This window comes from Enoplosus armatus, chromosome 23 (genome assembly GCF_043641665.1).
Source record: "Enoplosus armatus isolate fEnoArm2 chromosome 23, fEnoArm2.hap1, whole genome shotgun sequence".
NCBI classification, from domain to species: Eukaryota; Metazoa; Chordata; class Actinopteri; order Centrarchiformes; family Enoplosidae; genus Enoplosus; species Enoplosus armatus.
The window spans coordinates 14,146,859-14,168,415 of record NC_092202.1 but is presented as its reverse complement, the minus strand read 5'-3'; the positions used below and the strand labels follow the sequence as shown (position 1 = coordinate 14,168,415).

The window sequence follows — 21,557 nt, the reverse complement described above, 5'->3', positions numbered from 1 at the left end:
TGCATTTCAAGTAGATTTTTAGTTTTTTTCTCCCCCAACAAACTTTTGATATCCTGTTTTTTAAAGATTTTTTTTGTTTTAGCCTCACAAACCATACTATGTCTACTACTAGCTTTTGCAAGACTATCACCATTCAAAAAAGCAGACTCATTTATGATAAGTTTTCACACATGGGGAATTTAGGGATATTTAGAAGAAAGCTGCACACATGCTCTACTTCACATTCAGAAAGTTGTCCAAACAAACTATTTAAATTAAACTCTCAAATTCTTACACAACTCAAAAATCTCAACATCCTTGTATTTTCTGTCTGAACACAAGATGGAAAGTAGAGGATGCGATAGCAGTTGTGTCACACAACATTAGGTTCAACTAGAAAAAGAGGAGTGAGTCTGGCTGGACGAACACACATGCACAACCATTCAGACACCACCAACTACCAGTATCCTAGTTCAAAAGCAAAATGGTGGGAACAAAACTGACGAGGATAGAACAAAAGATTGTCCCTACTACCTAACTATGAGACTTGAATGAGGACCAGTGTACAGAAGAATCAAATGAAACAAATTCTAAAATGCCTAAAATGCATGTCCGCACATGGCATCACTCAAAGACAGAACATATTTTTTGAGTTTTCCTATTTCCACTCACTTTTTGTCGATCTGATTGTTGATTACATAAGGTTGTAAGTTAGTAAATGAAAACCAGCAGGGTTATCTGTGGAGGTTAGGGAGCGGTGTCTCAGAAAATTAGCCTACATTAGGTTTCCCAGCTCTAAGATGACCCTGAATCTTTGCTGGTAGAGGTCCAGTCACAAAAGGAGAGGAAGGTTTCCTCTCTACGACAGGTGTCCTCTGCAAAACTGGAGTATTCAAACGTTGCTGCTCCCTGGGGAATAAAGAGTAACGCAAAATGGTTAGATTGTTGCACATGTAAATATCCATGTACATTTACAAATGAGAAGTATGTACAAATATAAGATATAAAAAAATAACATATATACATTTACAATATCCAAGTGAAAAATAAAAGTAAAAAAATATACATAATAACAATCATTCTGGTAGCTGTTACCAAATACAGGGACACTATCTGGATAGTTCACATTTTTTGATGACTATTAGCTTCTAGCTAATGTAAATGACCTTGAATGGTTGTTTAACTTACGTACTTGTATGTATAGATTCAAGTGTTGACCCTGAATTTGAACCATTTAAAGAAGGAGCGCTAGTGCTCCTAGTGGAAAAGGTCAGTCTGACATCCTGACGTATGTAGTGTATACCTTGCCACTTTGTCTACTGTACACTGTTAATTAACTGCAATATGACACACATATATATATATATATACATACATGTATACATATATACATACATATATATATATATATATATACACATGTATACATATATACATACATATATATATATACACACACATGTATACATATATACATACATATATATATATATATATATATATATATATATATATATATATATATATATATATATACACATATATATATACATATACACACACATATATAAACATATATATATAATATCTATGGAGAGAGGAGTGTCTGTGTGGATATGCTGGATGAAGGTTTGGGCACGAGTTGGACAGCCTCTGTTCATCCCACCACGACCACCATACTTAATTTAAAATGCAGTTTTCAAATCAAAAACCAGCTCTTCAGAGGTGACGTCCACCTACAGTTTGTTGGTGAAATAATAAGCAGAGGCAGTGGTTACTCTCTCTTTACTGGTAAATAAAATCTAAACAATGTCTTGATCAGCCCTGCTACCACAACTGCAGATGAGCTCCAGGCATCCAAATGGTGAATTATCAAAAGGTCCCGTACTGTGCTCATTTCAGCTCTATATCTTTATTCTGGGACTCCACTAGAGTAGCTTTGCATGATCCACAGTTGTTAGTATTGATCTTCTACTGGCCCTTTCTGCAGCCCCTCAGAAACAAGCCGCTTTAGATAAACTGAGCAACCTCCAGAAACTAGTAGTCCTGAGCAGAGCGCTCCAATAACTAAGAAGAACTTAATAAGAAAGTATTGTGAATAAAGCGGTTAAAGTTAACAATATGCTTTTGAAAACACATTTACCTGTACACTGAGATCCAGGGAAAAGGGGGGAACAGAGCGTGTTCTGCCACCAGCACTCATCTTGCTGGTTGCCAGTTCCTCCCTGTCCACTTACATTTAACAGAGGGAACTAAACAAGACAAACGAGAAGTGGTTAGTGTGTTTCGGTAAACAGCTGCCAGAGACATCACTGGTGGAACCCATTTTACAGTTGATGACAGATCATGAAACACTGTGTAGTCCAATATTTTTGTTAAAGTCTCTAGATTGTAAAATATTGTCAATCTTTGGAAATAATTTTAAAGAATCTCTCACCTCTGGCACATCTCCAACAAAGTCATATGCAATCCCATACTTGGGGATCTGACCTTCTGGTGCACATAAGCAGGACTGTTTTTCTCCTGAAGATTCTTCCTTTTGAATCTTGCCGACCAAGACGTCTGTCTCAGTTGATGTAGCTGCTGCCGTTTTGCAGTCTAAGCAAATCTCTTGCTCAGTGATTGGCAGGAGGGTACTGGAGCCCTCCTGTGAATCCAGAGAGGTCTGGGCACTCTTCTCCATGCCAGACTTCTTTAATCTGGGTAAGAATTTACCAGATTCCAGTTCTGACTTCCCGTAATAAGGGCCCTCACATTCAGCATCCTCCTCCAGAGGTTTGAGGTCTGCCTGAGGATCATCGAAGACGTCCACCGGCGCCAGGACGGGAAAATTCATCTCCTCTTTGTCAGTCTCAGCCTCTGAATCACTCACTCCACCAGGAGACAACTCTGAGGCCGATATTGGTCGGAAATGAGTCCTGGGGGAAATGCGAATGGCCCTGTACTGCGTCCGGTTGATGCCATATATTCGTGGGTGGAGGGCTTCATTCTCAGAGTCCGAGCAAAGAATAGATTTGGGCTTGAACCCTGGACTGAACGAAGCTATGTCCTCAGGCTCAAAAGAACACTCAACATGGAGGACTTGAGAGAAGGGATTGTTCAGGTTGAAGGATGCAAACGGGTATTCTAAACCTTGCTCCTCACTATGCAAGCCTCCGTAAGATCCAAGCAAATCTTCATGGAAGATGAAAGAAAATCCCTTATTCAATCCATCCCCGCCTCCTCTAATGGCCTGGTCACTCTGCCCAAAGGGCACAAGAGGCCTCCACAGGGGCCTGTGCCCAGGGGCAAAGCAGCTGCCAGTGTTCATCAACACATCTGTGCCAGTGATGGTAAGCATGTCTGAGCTAGAAGCAGAAGCAGAAGCAGATGCAGCTGCAGCGGCACACTGTAGCAGGCTATCTTGGGTGTCACTCGGCGGCACAACAGCCCAATTCTTATCACCACTTAGTGTCTTCAACTCTCCATACACCCCTCCTAGGATGAACGATGTACTCTCCTTGTCAGAGTTCAAGTCCCAGGGCTTGGACGGAGTCATGTAATCCCCAGCACCATCTAGTTTGTTTTTGGCTAAATCCTTTTCTTCTTTCTTGCCTTCCCAAAGGTGATACTCTGACCGCTGAACTGCTTTTTGCTGAGGTCCCTGAATTGGAACTCCTTTTGCCTGCACCTCCAGACAGCTGCAGCAGTAACCGCTTGACTCATCTGAGAATAGCCCCTCGCTTGGTTTTTCTGCTCCACGACTTGACATTACAGATTTGTCATCTCCTATTGCAGTCCAAATGTCCTTTATTATCCCTGAGCTGTAGTCATCACTGTGTTGGTTTGTGTTGTCCGAAAACATGCCAGTGCTGTACTGTTTACTCTCATCCTCTTCTAATGCTATACCACAAATGGACTCCAATTTAGATTTTTTGTTGAAGGTCTGATTGGATGATGTATTAACACTGACCTCTTCAAACTTGCGGCCAGAGTCTTCTTGCAAAAAGTCCAAGATTTCATCCTCCAGATATGTACCAGAGAGAGGAGGGATTATACAATCAATCTCTTCGTTGCCAATTTGAGGAGCATCCTCTGTTGGAACATTTCCTTGCTCGTTGTCTGAACGAGTCTCCTCCGAATGTGACCACGGACTGCAAGTTCGTGTTGAAAGGTTAGAACAGTGTTCAGTTTCGTCAAAGGCACTATTTTTGGTCCATATTAGCAAACGAGACTGTTTATTAGAATGTGGGTCGAGACAGCTACTAGAATCTGTGTTGTTTTCGTGGCCAACGGTGAGTGAGTCGCGGGGAAAAGGAAAAGTGGGGCTGTCATACTGCAGCTCAAAAAGAGAGAAGCAGGATGAGTTCAAACCAGATGGTTCACTGGTGGCTTCAGGAACAGGTGGCTCCTCCAGATTTCCAGGTAGTTTGCTCAGGGTGAATGAAACACTATCAAGAAGGGGGGAGAGCTGAATGGGAGAGTCTCCTACAAAGCTTTCTCCATCTATATCTTCTGAAGTAGATGGTGAATAGCATCCCCACACTTGAGGCAAGTTTTCAAGATCCTCCATTGAGAATCCAACAGATCCCGAAGCTTCCTGTGAGTTTGCCCGTATTGCACTTTTCCCTTGCTGCTCAAGGCCATCTAACACTAAACAACATTCTGCCTCAACGTCTCTTTGCTCTTTGCTTTTTTGTCGAATCATGCTTAAGATCCGACTCTCTTGTATAGAGTCTGAGGCACTAGTATCCAATATGGATTGATAAATATCAACTTCATAGAAGTGACTGAATTCAGACAGATGCTTGTCATCTAAATCTCTACTATCCTCTGGCTGAGGGCAGCTTGAGGTCCCAGTGAGTTCAGCAGTTTCATCTTCTGCTTCGCCAGGCCCTTCCACAAAGTGCCCATCCACAAACGAGCCTGCAGCTAGGTATGCTCTCTGGTAGCTCTCATTGGCAATGCAGATTCCCTGGATTCTCTCTGGCAGCCTTTCCATGTCTGTTGACAAAGCGAAGCCATCAGGAGAGTCTACCTTGCTTCGATATTTTGTTTCCAGCTTGCTTTGTCTACTGCTGAAAGGTACAAAATACTCTGTTATGGGCTCAGTGTACCAAAGTGGCTCCTCCATGTATTCCTTTTTGTTTCTGGCCTCAACTCCGGACTCTTTTGCTTCCTTCCAGCCTGGATCTTTATGAATCTCCTTCAGCGGTCTCTTCCCCTTTTTGTAAAGCTGTGGTTGTTTGGCAGCACCTCCAGTGGCGCTGCTACTGCTCCCTCCTGTGTTTCTTCGCACCTCTTTGTCGATTACCTTCACCTGCAGCTTTACCTGCCCGCTGTTGCGTGTTCTCTTATTCTTTGCAGCCTCCCTGGATTTGTGCCTTATTCTAACTGCCTTGCTTCTGGATGACTTAGAGTCACCCTGGTTCCCACTTGAGCTTGAGCCCGCCTCACTCGAGCCAGAAGACCAGGATCTGGGTCTGTATTTGCCCTCAGATCTGTGTCTTGTCTGTCTCTTTGAGTGGACAGTAGATTTCTCCTCCGCTGCTGCGCCGCCATGGTATCGGTTTTCTTTCTCCTTCTTGCTTCGTCGTTGCTGGCCTCTCTCGTTGGTCACAGTAGTGATGGTACCACATGCCTCAAGGTTTCGCTCCTTTGCAGCCTCACCTTCACTGTTGCAATCTTTTGGGGAAGAGGTGTCCGTGCTGGTCTGCGGGGCTGCAGAGGATGATGAACTTGAGTATGCGCAGGCCTTAGCCTTATTCCACACCGTCATGATCTCTTGGAGACAAACAGGTTTCTCTGACAAAGGAGGAAAGGCTTCATAATACCTGCAGTCACATCAGACAGAGAGAAAACTTAATTTAAATGCATTCGTAGCAGTAGAGTTCAAATAAACAAATGAATATGGGTGTGTTCTGCAGCCACTTTTTGTAAACACACATATACATAGATGCAAAAAATCCAGGATGTAGCTCACATTTCCACCTGGTCCTTTGAAGAGGGGGACTCGGCTCGCTCTGGAGACTGAGAGCCATCAGATTTCTTTTGAATCTGTTTTTCCTCTGTAAAAGACATTGAACATTGAGACATCTTATTAGAGCAGTTAGTATTCAATTTTATTCTATCCAATTGACAGGGCTGACCCGAATGCTTCAAAGCTTCTACTGTTGCCAAGGTAATCAACGTCCAAATCAGTATTCGAATGCTGCAGAGGTTTCTTGTTATATATGCATTATCCCAAATAGCCCATGAAATAAGAAATAGTAATCAAACATTATTAACATTAAAATGGCATCTTAGAGCACAAGAGGATGCCAGCAACACAGGGTTTCTCCTAGGTTGCCAAAATGGTATTCAGGTCATATTTGGGCCCTACTAATCAAAAAGTTCCAAATATAATAATAAAAAGGTATCAACCAAACCTTTCTGTTTGTTTTGGATATCCTTTAGTTTGGAGCAAAGCTCTTCAACCAGGCTCTCAATTCCAGAGTTCTGCACAAATGAGAAAGACAAGGAACAGATATTTGAGAACTCAAACTGAATACTACGAACAGCCAATAAAAATGTTGTTAAATGACGCACACATATACTTGTGAATGGGACACACAAAACTTTGAGCTTGAACAATAGTTAGAATTGATCGGAGAACATTCCAACATACATATTTGCCACATAAAGGTCGTATGCGTAACAATGAAGATGAAAAATGAAATGAATGAAAAAATCTAATCATACGGCACATCTTACTATGACAGGAATGACTGATGATGATGATGATGATGATTACCGGCACTACATTGTAGTGATGAGCTGACTTAACAAAAGCTTACCCAGGTATTTTAAGGGGGACACTGAGTACCAGCCCTAGAATCTGTTTTGTTTTTTGTGATTTAAAAAAACAGGAAAGATACCAAAAGAAAAGCCCTGACGTAAACACAAAATTATCATTTATTTTCTAAATCAAAAACATGACTGACGACATCCAGTAGCCTTAGGTAAGAATGCAGTATTCCCGAAAGCTACTTTGACCCCTAATGCGACCCAAAAGAAAGAATGAAAGGCACGAGGTTGACACAAGTCAAGCCAGCTGACTTATGAGAGCTTAGGCATGCTTGGCTATGACTGTGCTATATTTAGCTATGGTGCAGAAATGCTTTAAAAAAAGAAATAAAATAAAAAGGGCTAAGCAACAGTACAAGATTGCCTCACGATGTTCTGTGACACTGAACATTTATTACATATCCTGTTTAGCTTAGTGCCCTCTCAAATTGAGCAATATGATACGTGAAAAACATATAAACAACAAGGGTTTGAAATAAACAAGACAACCACATTCAAAGCTAGCTTAGACCAACTAGGCACTGTTGAAACAAATACCTTCAATCAAATCACAACATAGCTGCTCCTCAATACCATTCCTGCCAGACTCTTTAGCTTACTCATTTCCTGTTCACTCTTCCAGAAAATAATATTCCTTACCATGCCACCTCATGAAAAGCAAAGCAAAGTTTTCTCCTGCCCTGTGTTTCCTCTTGCATCATTGTGCTAATGCCGGTCAGCTGACAGCCGACCAACTCTGCTGCTCACTGCTGCAATCCTGTGCAGCATGTGCTGGTTAAAAAATAGACTGCATAGTCCAGTCCCCAGAGAGAAGCTCAACACACCTCCTCTTGCCTTGCAGACCCTTCCCCCTACCCTACTCTCCAGCTTTATGTTGTGTCATTCTGAACTAAATCACACCTCCTGGCCACAGACAAAAATGTCAGCAAAGCTTTCCGTAGCCTTTTCACTCAAACAAAGTTGTGGAATAAAAAGAATATACTTCTGGGAGCTACACCTACATGCAAATGACATTGCTTTGAAGGTCATGCATTACAAGTGAGGACAGCATTGTTCCATGTCAAGGAATAACTTTAAAACAACTGACCTTAATATAACCTTTCCAATGAAGACTAATTGAAGGTGTGGCCCCCCCCTGCCAAATGGGGTGACGATGCATGTATAATGAAGATCTTCCCTCGTTCAATGCTTTAGCCACCCACATTGACATAGCTTTATTCAGTGTCTATTCATCGTGATTTATGCAATTAATATGTGCATGACTGCACCTTAACAAGCAACAAGGAATACTACAGTAACAAATTCCTGACATAATTAGACCAATTTCACCCTCATGCTTTCTGTATTCAGAATGCTTTTTCATTCAAAAGTTTCATAAAAGACGAGGCAGGTCAAACAGTTCCTGCTTCAATGCATGAGTAATGACTGGTTTGCATTCCTCTAAAACGAAAGTAATTCAAGTTAATTATTGTTTTACACTACAGAAAAATAAAGCATAACTTGATTAACACCACTTCTCATAAACGTCACAAGACTTGCAGGATTACAACAATCAGGCTGAATGATAATAATGCTTACTTCATCAGATGCAGATCGGAGGCATTGCACAGCAGCCTGCTTCTTCATTTCCTCAAGACTCAGGTCGGTCCCTCCTTTCTTCTTACTCTTGCCCCATTTCTTCCCAGTTCCCTTCTCCCAGCCCAAGAAGATGTCATTTTCCTTTCAGACACAAAATCCAGAAAAGTTCCATCACAAAAGGCAAACAAGTGTTAAGAAGAAGAACAAACATGGAAAAAGCATATAAAGTATATAAGTATATATAAGTATATAAACATTTCTATACATGCTTATACACCACAACAACTTGTACACAAACATGGCAAACTGCATATAAAAATATATAAAATTGATTCTACTTCTACTAACGAGGCCACTATTTTCAGACACTAACTTCCCTTCCTGAATAAAGCCCACTCATTTGATAATGCATAACACAAACTCTGACAAACAATCTTTTTTCTAAGAGTTTTGACTTGGCTAAAATATTTCTTTAAGGCTGTGGGAGCCCACCTGGTCCTGCAGGTCATAGTCGTAACTGTCATGCAGGAGAAGGCTGAGGACATAGCGGGTGTAAATCATGGCGTCAATCCCACACTTCTCAAGCTCCTGGCCAAGCCAGCTTTGTACTGGACCCAGCGACTGGAGCAAAGACATCTCTGAGGCAGGCAGGGGGCCCACAAGGGGGTAGGGGCAAGAGAGATTTTCAGGAGGAGCAGGACCGTCTGAATCGGTGCTCACTGGACGCATGGGACCTCAGGTGTTGGCCATTCTCAGGTGGAGCAGCATTGTGATGGGTAGTTACTGTAAGGTGGTCGGTTAAGAAGGGTACAGAGAGAGGACGAGGCAGAACCTTGGGAAGAGGGGGCAGTCACTCCAGCAGGACGCACTGAAGGGGCTCTACATGGGGAGGCATGTAGGATGGAGATTTTTTTTTTTTTTTTTTTTTTTTTTTTTTTAATTATTGCTTTGAGCAAAAAAGGGGATTTTACTCGTCAGGCATGGCTTATGCTGCTGATAGATCTCAGCTGCTGAGCAAAACACAGGACGTGTTTGCGTCTCAGTTGGAAGGGTCCATTTTGGGGCTACGTCTTACTTCACCGGCACAACCTGAAACAGAGAAAGCATGCATCAGTTTCTCTGAAATATTTTCAATGTTGAATGCAAGCATTGGAAAAAACAAAGACAAAGTCAAAGACCTTATTCATAACCCCCCCCCCCCCGAGCCAAACAGCAACAAACAAGACCTCTTTATAATTTGAAAAATGCATAAAGGCATGAGGTCAATGCTTTAAGGAATGGAAATGATATTTTCTTTGATTTTAAATGTTATGTTTTATGTTATGGCAGATCCTACCACAGCATATACGTTTTGTCCCTTATCTCAAATGATTTTAGTAACTGTTCATAGCCTTGCTTACCTGCAAGCTAATGGGCTCCTGAGAGAGCCCAGGCTCTGTAAATAACGCAAACAGCCACAATCATGACACATCAAGGTGGTAAGCCCTCTTTAAAAGTGATAAACAAAGTAACAAGAATTACTGACCACACTCTACTAGGGGCTTGGGTTTAAACCATGGTGATGTGCTTTTTTCTAAAAAAAGCAAAATACAGCACACTTGCAAATTGACCTCTCACATGAATTTTAAAGAATCTCTAACATGTGTAATGAGTAAGTAAATGCAATGTAATATAGTAACTAAGTGACAGGAGAAGGGGCCATGACCACTTCATTTTGAAACACCTGAATGACAGCAAGGCTTTAAAATACTCCTAAAATTAAGAAACAAACTAAAAAAAAAAAAACAGGAAGCACCACTTTACTCAATATTACTTTTACATATGAGTCCCTCCACTACAACCACAAAACAACAGCTGCATAGTTTCAATTGTGAGTAATAAAACCGAATGTGTCTTTGATTGGTGCCCATGACAAAACAACAAGCAAACTCGCAGTGGGGAAACGGGCAGGCAAACGCTTGCTGTCAACTACATGTGTTTCATATGGCAGCAGTGGATTAGGGAAGCGACGTGAAGAGCAAATGGAGGCTGCACCGATTTGAGTGGCTGGCCCGGTCGTCACTCAGCAGTGGCACATTATAGGTTACCCGTTAAAGACGTCAAAAGGGCAAGATAAGAAGCTTTGCAGTGTGCAACCATACCGTCTCAGCAGCCATCGCCATTTCGTAGAATAACATTGTGTCAGTTAAGTCAATACAAGTGGACAACAGCTGAAAGGTTAGCTAGCTACATCGATAACGGCTAAATATGGCTGACCAGTGTCTCCAACCCAGCTGTTTCTTGTATTCACACTAGCCCAGGCAGCTAGCTCCTGACTGCACTGTCCACATAAGTTACCAACTTTAACCTACAACCCATTACTTAAGGCAATTACTGATATGGAAAGGAACAAAATGATGCCGGCTGCGCAGTGTTAACTAGCGAGCAACCTACTTCTTGTGAACTGTAACATTGTGCAAATATGTAGTTAACTGACATTAACTTAACATTGCTCGGCTATCGAGTGCGCCGATGCAACTACAGTACAGTGAAGTATTAATGTCAATGTATTGTTAATATACCACAGAATCTGTGATTTGGTAACAGCTGAAGTGTCAACTAACCTTAACCTGGTATTAACGTCGGTTAGCTAACGTCACTTTGCAGTCAAACAGCAAGGTTAGCTGGTAAACGACCACCGACCTTTAGCTAATGAGTTAAGTTAGCCAAGTTAGCTGCCGAGAGCTACTCGTCTCATGTCATTAAGCAGTTCATTATGATTTTACGTTTACCTAACATGCATCACGACGTCTCCCTGTCCTTGCAAAGACTAAGTAATGTTAGTTTTGCTAGCTACATGTCGGACAGGTGAACGGAGCTGCTTCTGTACGGTGACATTAGAGCCCTGACGGTTCTCCATTAAATAGTTAGCTAGCAAACAGCAACACGCGAACGTTAGGCCAAGTCTAAACTTTCGTGGGGAAACGTACACCAAAAAGGGCCAAAAGTCAATACAAATATAGCAGAGATGTCCGAATCAAACTGAAACACACGCTAGCTTTCACTTAGGCTTGTTGTTGTGACCGAGGGGGAGGAGGAGAGGCTGCCCCGGTAGGCTACCAGAGGACTGTCAGACGTTTTCTCTTCAAAAATGTACGCCATATCGTCATACGGCGAAAGAGTGAGCTGACTTAAAACGAAACACTAACCGGGGACAAAAACACCTCGGAGCAAAAAGAAAACCCCCAGTCGGTTCGCTGGTTTACTTACCTGCCGTGGGCTGAAGTAAAGAGGAGCAGCGAAAGGGGAGCGGCTATTTCTCTCCCGCTGCCGTTCCGAGCTCGAGCTCTGGAATCCGCTGCGGTAGCATCGCGTATCATGGACGCTAACAGAAATGGCGCTGTTTTCACATCCAGTGCTTCTTCAACAGCGTCAAGGAAACCGGCGACATTCCGGCTCTCGCAGGAGGAAGGTCATTCCTCGATGACACGTAATACTCAGAGCCACAATGTCCGCTGCATAAAAACCCAGTTTCAGTCAGAGAAGAACTGCTGAATACGCCACCCTCCGCGTTCGTATCTAGGCAACAAGGCAAACCTCTGCCGCCCTATTCGTATAGGTTTGATTCCTCCGCTAGGGTATTGCATCAGAAGCCCAACTAGTACTCCTCTAATTTGTAGGCTACTCAAACTATAGTAAAATGATGACTGACGTGCAGATTAAACTTTGACAAATCAAATAAATGATTAAATCCTCTCTTCTGACTTTAAGTTTCAGGGCATTTGTGAAAATAAAAACACACAAATAACTCATATAATCACCATTCTTTATGTTGCGTATGTACATACACGGTACAATATGGTTATACACTTTGTCAAAATTGTTTACTCCATGTGTTCATGATGGTATTTTCAATTCAATTCAAACTTTATTTAAGACTGAAAAGGTGATACGTAGCAATATAAAGATAAATAAGACGTATAAGATAAAAAAAAACCCCACAACAATTCATCATTCAATTAAAAAAAAAAACAGCTCATATGTGGGCTATCTTGAGTACCGAGAGCAGCTCTTCCTAGGGCTGGTTAAAGCCTCCATGATGCTGTTCTCTGACTCATCCGGGCGCACATATAATTGTACATCAGATGTCTTAGAGGTGCCTCACATGTAGGAAGGCCAGACACACACACACACACACACACACACACACACACAAACAGTTGACTGGCACTGCGCCGTCTGTGAACCTGGAGCAGCAGCCTCGTTGTAAGCCGCTATGAGCATCGGCATACTGCTCCTCCTTTCCTTTCCCTTTCTCTTTGGTCAGAGCAGAGTATCCCTGCAGCTTTAATTCATATTGTCTTCGCTTTGTATCTCGACACAATACCATCACTACTGGCAGTAGTGGTGCTCCTGTTACTGTACTTCTTTTAACTGCTCCTATTACTACAGCTGTAGTGTTACCATTACTACCAGTACTTTTTATAGCATCACCACTCCTCGGGAGCAAAAGTAGTACGGTGACATCTTGTAACCCGAACCAGCAACCTTTCCCTGCCTCTCAAAGCCTCTAGGTTACACCACTAACCATTAAGTGTGTGTGTGTGTGTGTGTGTGTGTGTGTGTGTATGTTGGGGGTGGTGCTTATTATTTAGACTGACCACCTGCCGCCGTTCAAGGGTCCATAGTGTGGCACACTTCATCTGCCCTCTGACCTCAGGGGTTACGGCCTTTGGGACGAGATGAGTCCAGGCCTATTGACCAGCTGTTTGCCCTCCTGCCTCCACCCACCCACACACACACACACACACACACACACACACACACAGAAAAACCACAGAAACACACAGTCCTGTGCTTCATTGCCCTCTTGCTGTGTTACCAGACGTAATTATCTTTAAGTGTATGCGGGTGTAAGTGTGTGTAGAGAGAGAACAAAAGAGGTCAGGACAGGAGTGTGTGCAGTCTGTTCATGTGCACACGTGAGCGCAAAAACAAAAGAAAGACCAGTGTAGTGTGTGAGAGGTGTGCACGCGTTCTATGAGCGAAACAGAGTGCGTGTATCTAACAGCTGACATGTTCGAAAGATCTTTAATTTTACTACAGTTTCCCGGGTCCCTCGGGGCCAGTTAGCAGACCAATATTGAGTTTTGATCTTTATCCGAAGCCAAAGGCCAAACACAAATTGACCCCTTGCAACACAGAGGCCTGATCGATGAGGAAGTTGTGCGGGTTTTTTGCCGTCGATACACTGTACGCGCGCAGCAAAAACATCACTGAGCTTTGAAACGCCAAGCTGAAAGACTTCAGCTCCAGAGCTGTAAAGGTGGATTCTTTCGAGCTCTGTCTCACCAAGTCTTTCTGCACTTCCTGTCGCTGATAAAATCTCATCTGAACTGAACTGCGTGGCGATATAACATTCGAGCAGAGCAGCGTCTCAATCCGCGCTGCTCTTTGCTCTGACAGCTTTCTCATTTGCCAGTGTTAATTGAGAGTCAATTTGGAGCAGATGGCACAGTTAAAAGATGCCCCATAATCCGCAGGGGGCGGGGGGGGTTGGGAAAGAGGCCTCTGGGTTTGTGGGAGCAAAATGTTTTTCCACAAAGCTCTAGCATTGCTCTCCACCTTAACGGCGAGTTCACGGTGCTGCCCGAGGTGAAGCCGGTTACCATTAGCAGGGAGGGTCACCGGGGTAACTCCTTCATTAGTCACGGCTCACGAGCTAGATCACCACGGACATGTGGTATACTGTACACGCCGACTCGTTCACATCGCCTCCGTGCCCTAACGCAAACCTCTGACCTCAGTCAGTTGCTGACACTGTTCCATTTATTCTGCTTTTGCCCAGAAGGGTCAGTCAACAGTCGGTCTGAAAGCATGAGATGGTTCAAAAAGTGGGCCTCGAGAACACAGCTGATGTGTTGTTCTTTACTTTTGACCATTTTAATGCCGAGAAACCCGAAAAACAATGACATTTAGGACGATGACCACGGAAAAACGTACTCCTGCATGACTATATGGAATCTAACCGCGGCGTCTCACTGGGTTTTATCAGCTGTTCGTAAATCCATTACCACTCCGTGTAAAGTCCTTGCTAAGTTCGTAGAAACGACTGCCTAGTTTCAAACGAGTGATTTACTAAATCTGGGGGCACCATTAAAACTGAAGGAATGCCTTAGCAAGCATAACTTCCAAATATGAAAGTTTCAACTGGGCAAAGGATGCATTCAACTTCACTACCTTTTATTTGCATATGCATACCTAGAGGGATATGTGTGTGTACTTCGGACAACAAAAATGAACCATATGCTATCCAGATGATCTTTTGACTGAGCTCATGAAACATATTCATCATCATCATCATCATCATCATCATCATCATCATCATCACCGGTGTCCAGACCTGTCCCATGTCAGGGTTCGTTCTGGGAGGGAGTGATGCCCTGTGGGGAAAAACAGCGGAGCGTTCTATTTTCACACCATTCTCACGACACTTCGCTCATCATTTTACAGAATTTAAACACCATTTAAACACCGCAGAGACCAATCACAGACCGGAGCGTTGATCAAAGGGACCAATCAGGGTATTTGGAGGAAGAAAACTAATCCCACCCCAAACAAAGCCACATGACTTAGGTTCCTCTTTCTTGTCTCCGAACCTGTTTACCGCTGCCTGCTCCCCGTCGGGACTCTGCGCGTGTGTGCGTGCACAGCACATGCATTTGTATGCGCTCTCATACGGACTGTCGTAACAGTGACAGTGTCTGCTCGAGTGATGTTTCCTGTCCTTACGCAAGGCCTCCACTGGCACTCAGCCATTACACCACCTCGTCTCATCTTAGGACACTCAGAGGGATGACGAAAAGCAAACTGGAGGTAGACTCCTCCGAGCATAATGAGCCAAATGTGTATGTAACGCTCGATTCTGATCAACGGGCTCTCTCACCCGACACGAATGAGTTTACAGCGTGCGCTGTACATTAGCTGCAGGGTTTTTTTTTTTTTAACCGGGGTCACTGAGTTCTTTCTGTAGCAGGTGTGACTGACTTTGCAGCCTGACAGTCTCCCGGCTACGCTCGTGCGAAAGGTCAACTTCAGTGACGCGCCGTGTCTTTGTTCAGAAGAGCTCGTGATCTGAAAGAAGGCTGGTTTTCCCTGTGACTCAATTGTCACTCCAGCAGAGGGATCAATCAGTAGGGTCAGTCGATACGGATCAATCGGTCTGATGTCTGGGTGATGGGTCTCTTCCTGCAATCATGCAAAGCCACTAGGAAGCATAACCAGAGGCTCTTACAGCAATCAATGCAGGCAAACTATTAGCAAGCTATTCACACTACATCAGTTGCCCTGCCCCGCCCCCGCCCCCCCCAGCATATTTCTCATAGAGGGTATCAGTCTAGAGTTTCTGCGTCTCTCTCTGAGATATGTGTGAAACCGATGAAATGGGTCCCGGTTTCATTAAGCGTGCGTTTAAACACCTTTTAATCGTTCCATTGGAATTAGAACAGCTGACATCATCCCAGAAATGGGCATATGATTGTTGTAATGATGATCTAAACCCCGGGGGGGGTTATCCGGGGGATTTCAGCAACCAGCTTCAAAATGTGTCGACCTCAACAGCTGATGTCAAGCCTCATGCAGTGAGAGGAAACCTCAGGGCATTGGGAGCATTCAAAGATTTCTATGGGTGCTAATGGCCTCGGATGAATTCAGATGCGTGCTGGCTGACGGCGATGTCAGCCCGAGATAACTGCGTAAGTGTGCTCCTCCAGGGCTGCTGACGAGAAAGACAGACAAAGTCTCCTTGTCCTGTGTTTCACTGTGTGTGCGTGTGTGTGTGTGTGTGTGTGAGTGAGTGGATAAGGACAGCGCACAAACATTGCAAGTTCTACTTGCGTTACAGGCTGTAAAAGCAGGGAAAATGTGGATTGCATCAGGCGGTCACAGTCACAGAGAGCCTGTTATCAGCACGGCACAGGTATGAGTGTTCTCTCAATGCAAATAGCATGGCCCTCAGTGAACCTGTCTGCTGTCTGCAGGCGATGAATGATTACTGATAGTTGGTTTGGCAGGTCAACAAAGCGCTCCCAGTCAAACAGAGCTCAGCCAGTTTTGTCTCTTTTTCTCTCCGCTGAGGCCGACTTTGCTGTTTGTTTGCCTCTCTCTCCGATCAGAGCCTGCTTGCCGATCAGTCCAAAGCAAAAGGAAACACTGGAGGTAAGGGGAAACGGTTTATTCGAAGGAGTCTTCCAGCAACTGAAATTCTGCAACTTCACGAGAAGAACAGGACGCCTGAGGCGCTGCATGCAGTCAGTAAACAGCTGAAATGCGTCCACCGATAAGGCGATATATTTTTGTGGTTTGTCAACAACTTCCACGTGAAAATAAAAAACCAACGCTGAATGTATCCTACTAACAAGTATTGTCCGCATATCCAAGGCCTGGTCTGTCTTATTCCCGAGCGCCACAGTGCTTCATTGCCGTCCAAAATCTAAACGCAGCGCACTGAATGAGCTCCAAATGTGTATTGATCTGCCACGAAAAATAGTCCCCAACAAATGTACTATTTCCTCCTGTTTGAGTGACATTTGATAAGAAAAAAAAAAAAACTACAATGCCCAGCTGCTTTAGGAAATTACTGAGCCTTTTGAAAAAATGAAACTACGCATTTGAGGAAAGGTGAAGACAGGGTAGGCACAGGTGACGTGGAGACACCTTCTTGAAAACCATGAAAGAATAAATCAAAGTGTTAGACTTACTTGTGTACTTGTTTTTCTACATTTACTGGACTGCCATGTGAGATGACACCCTCTGGTGGTCTCCAGAACATACCACAGTCGTTCTCTCCCCCCCCCCCAGGAGTATTGTTGCTTCCATGAAAGTAGAAAGCCCCTCTTTCTTTGTGTGTTTCTTCCGCGGTCACTTTTTTTTTTTCAAGTACCGGTAAGTACGACGATGTACAATATGATGGATGCATGACCCTAGGGTGGGCCAGCGACTGGCTTTTACTGGCCCCCGGGCCACCGGGTTATGGAGGACCCTGCCATAGACACTAAGACAAAATGGACTGAAAGAAATACGTCGAATTCCCCAATCTAATTCTTCTTAAGACAAACAATTTCTTCCTTGGCCTTTCACTTGCTCCTCGACATTTCAAGGGGCCGCCGTAAGCCTGCTTATCACGTCATCGCTGTCAGACTTTGGAGCCTTTTAGAGCTTCTCGGCCATGTGGAAGCTCCGGAGACGGAAGACTTTAGACTTCTAGAGAAGACTCTTTAAAGCGGACAGATGCTAGCATCCTGGTATGGCCTCCGTGACACTAAGCTGAAAGGAATGCGTGGCCTGGGAGGAACTCGATGGTATGTTGTATAAGGCAACTGTTTGTTCGCCGGTACACAAAAGCTCCAGTCCACACACACACACACACACACACACACACACACACACACAGTCAACAGGTCGGTCTTGGGAGACAGGTTTTTAGGTCAATGGCACCACCATTAACATAATCTGGCAAATGATCCTAGTAATTCCAGTCAGCATGATTGTGCGGACTCACTCAGCAACTATTTCCAGCGGAGAGAGATGTCTCACATTTTACACGTCTTCATGTTTACTGCAAATGACTGCAAATACCTTGCACCGTTTGAGATTGAAACCCCAGGTTCAGTATTGAAAGTACCACCCCACCCGCAAATAGCATCAGCTTATGATGGCACAGTAGAAAGTGGCAGCGAGTTACCACATGAGAGACATAGTGTGAGCTACAAAGTGGTAATGCAGAGTACAGCAAACTCCCCCCCCCCCCCTGCACTTTTCCTTCCCACCTGTATCTCCTGACTCCAGAGCTACATCCTCCTCCACTCTGGACACCTAATCCCCATAAGCCTTTGTAATGCCCTGGGAAGAGAGAGAGAGAGAGAGGGGGGGGGGGAGTAGAGAGAGGAGAGTCTAAGCTTAATGATCTTGCAAGCCGATTACAGGCCAGCCACAGTTCACAAACAGCCCTGTGAGGCTCCCGGTCGAATCAGCTGCAGTCGCACGGTTGAAGGTGGCTCGTGTGGGATGGCAGTGGTGATTGATGGTGGCACTCGCGGGTCAGGGCCAGGGCCAGGGTCAGGGCCAGGGTCAGGGTCAGGGTCAGGGTCAGGGACGCACCTCTGCACGACTTCCTGCTCCACGCTGTTTGTCAATCTCAGGGCCCCCCGTGGGAGCGAGAAGAGTGCGTCCGCCACCGCCACCAGAGGGCGGCACAGGCGTTCTGTAATTACACAACTGCCCCAGCTCACAGAAAGTGTGCCACTAGGCCGGCGCTACCTGGCGCTACCTAATGTGGCACCGGGGCTGACCTTAAAGGCAGAGAGCGCCACAGAGGTGGATTAGGGTAACGACCCAGCTGGTTCCCAACGGGTCTCTGAATCTCCTAATGCTGCTGTTGCTTTTGTGATGCCTGACTTATCAGGTGCAAACACAAGGCAGGCCACATATCAGGCCCAGCCCAGGCTCAGTGTGGAAATGCCAGTTCACACTGAAGAGCCTGTTGAGCGCCCCCCCCCCCCCCCGCCCCCAACATCCCCTCTGCTCTAATTTGCCGTGGTCTTTAAACAAAGATCATGTCCTTGTTTTTTTGCGTGGACTTTTTGGAGATAACCCCGCGCTAAGGTGTTTTGTTCTGTGGCTGACCCTGTTGCATCAGATACGAAGCCACTGCTCTGACCACTCGCTTGAGACACTTGGGGGGGGGCGGCCATTGAAAACCTTGTATCTACACACGTCATGTTTTATTTTGTTTTTGTTTTAAGCTTGAGGCGGTTTCATGGAACCGAGGCTGGTGGCATTTTCTGGAAATCTTTTATATTCACGTGACAACAGAGAATCTAAGAAGACTGTGCGCTTTTCACATACATGCACCCCCCCCCACCCCCCCCCCTCCGCTCGTGCTAGTTAGACAGGAAGTCTAGTGACTGTTCTAACATAAATGAGGCTATTTGACCACCTGCTACTGCACCTTAAAAACCATTGTCTATTGTGCACCATCGCGTATATGAAATGTCACCATTCGCTTGGTTCTTCCTCCACCATACAAACACATGAATTTACCTTTTTCTTCTGTCGTATCATTTAATACCTCTCAGTCGTTATCTTTTGCACATGTATCGACATATTTACATCAACATTTTCACTCCACTATGATGTTTCTGTGGTTTGTGCTTTATGTTTTTTTTTTTTCGCTTTTTTTTTTTTGTATGTATCTCCGTCGTTTGAGGAAACACTAGTCTGCATTCAAGTCCACATTTTTAAGGAACCAAAACCAGCCCGGGGATGAATCTTGATTACCACGTAATTAAAAACACGTGTTCATCCAAAGCAGAGCTTGTAATACAGCAACTTCTATCCCTTCCACCAAGCACATTTTTTTTTTCGCATTTTGGTTATCTATATTCTGGTTTTCATGTTCTTGCCACGTCCAAAAACCCTTTTTCTACGTGGCCCATCCTGCAGGATCTAAGAGTATCTTGTTTTTTAATCGCTTGTGATCTCATGTCAGTCACACAACACACACGCACAAGCCGCGTCCAGGTAAATAAATCACTTTTATTTGGTCGTGACAGAAGGCGGGGCGGTCGCCCTGCTCACTTCTTGGGACAGCGGTTGTGGCAGGCGCAGGTGAGAGCGGCTACCAGCACCACAAACTCACTGAAGTCGACCTCAGAGTCTCCGTTGAAATCCAGGCCTTTCAGCATCTTGTCCACCTCGTCCTGGTTCTTCGTCGCCTGCACAACCCAACAAAGCGACATGGGTGTTAGATTATGAGAGAAATGTGGGGATTTTAAGGCCCCGCTGTCTCACTGTCTCCTCAAACACCTGCTGGGGAGGGGCGTGCCGATTGTTTTTCCGGCCCTTCTGATCAGGTTTTGATTGAGTTGTGACCTTGAGCTTGACAGGTTACAGGTGTTACCGAACCTTGTTGTTCAAATCCACCTTAAAAAAAAAATCCACAAATGCACAGCTGCTAAATGTCACGCGTTTCAAAGTGGTTTTTTTTGTTTGTTTTTGTTTTTTTTACACACAGCTGCAAAAGTAACCACAAAAACCAGTGAACGCTAAACATTTCTAATACAATTTCGGCATAAAAACACAGAGTTAAAACGCCTCCTTTCTTAACGCTGAGCTCATGACATGCAGCATGAATATTACAAGTGTGTGCATGTGTGCCTGAGCCTCATTAAGCAGGTCTCAGCGCTGTGACCACCACGGTCGGCACAGTCACCCCTCCCCAGGGGGTTGTGCGGTACCTTGAGCAGCCCAGGCAGCTCCTTCTCCAGCAAAGTCTTGGCCTCGGCTTTGCTCAGGGAGTCCTTGTTGCCCCCGGCAGCAGCGTATGTATCAAAGGTCTTCATCAGGATGCCCATGGCTGTCTCTAGCTGGGTCATGGTTGCTTCTTAAGAGGCGGTTGATGCGAGGAAAAAGACCAACAGCTGTCGACAGAGCGGTGGATGAGTTGGAAGTGGAGGAGGAGCGAGGCAACTCGCTTTATACCTTCAGAACAATGGGGTTTGGGACCAGGGATAAAGACCCGGTTCAAAGGACAGGTAAAACCAGTTAAATTGTTTGATGTAGGTGGAGGTTTCAACTGTGTCAACACAACGTCAATGCCACAACGCCCAGTGCACATATTACCTCATAGACCACAAGGAGCTTTAGTCATCTGTTTATTGATTTAAGGTGAGGCGTTTTCATGAACTAAAGCACAAAGGCGACAGTGATTCGTTTCGTTTGAGACAAAGTAAACGGTAGCGATTTAGCCATGAACCCTGCGCCGTCACTTTGGGTGTCATCGCCGGGTGATGGGTCGCTGCGTCTGCTGGTGGTTGTCTATGCATGGCAGTGCTAAAGGTGCAACCGGCAGCTCAGTCGCAAGCGGTGCTCTGGCCCCACGTTTTGCGTCTACAATGCATTCCTGCAGGACGCATTTGACCCACAGAGGCCCACAGTTGTGATTGCATTGCAGCGTCTATCGCAGTACCTACTACCTGACCGAACGTGGGCTCTAAAATCATATCGTCGTGACGTTTTCAGGCGGGAAGATGTGGAATGTTGTATATTGTTTAGCACTGCTCGGGTTTCAGAGGGTTAAGCAGTTGGACTCCAGGGACTACGCTTTCCAAACACGGTCAAATCACACAAGTAACCTC

General features: G+C 44.7%; 2 protein-coding genes across 2 annotated transcripts; both read right to left on the bottom strand.

The window, feature by feature from the left end:
* On the bottom strand, positions 1-11,790 carry kiaa0232 (KIAA0232 ortholog). Its single transcript, XM_070930044.1, has 8 exons — positions 11,632-11,790; positions 8,875-9,471; positions 8,383-8,523; positions 6,387-6,456; positions 5,942-6,026; positions 2,417-5,792; positions 2,123-2,231; positions 1-888 (listed from the first exon to the last, which is right to left on the bottom strand). The coding sequence occupies exons 2-8, from the start codon at positions 9,109-9,111 to the stop codon at positions 872-874; spliced, it is 4,035 nt and encodes a 1,344-aa protein (XP_070786145.1). The 5' UTR covers positions 9,112-9,471; positions 11,632-11,790; the 3' UTR covers positions 1-871.
* Positions 11,791-19,936: 8,146 nt separating this feature from the next.
* Positions 19,937-20,854, bottom strand: LOC139305957 (protein S100-P-like). Its single transcript, XM_070929909.1, has 2 exons — positions 20,658-20,854; positions 19,937-20,135 (listed from the first exon to the last, which is right to left on the bottom strand). The coding sequence occupies exons 1-2, from the start codon at positions 20,793-20,795 to the stop codon at positions 19,995-19,997; spliced, it is 279 nt and encodes a 92-aa protein (XP_070786010.1). The 5' UTR covers positions 20,796-20,854; the 3' UTR covers positions 19,937-19,994.
* Between the last annotated feature and the right edge of the window lie 703 nt (positions 20,855-21,557).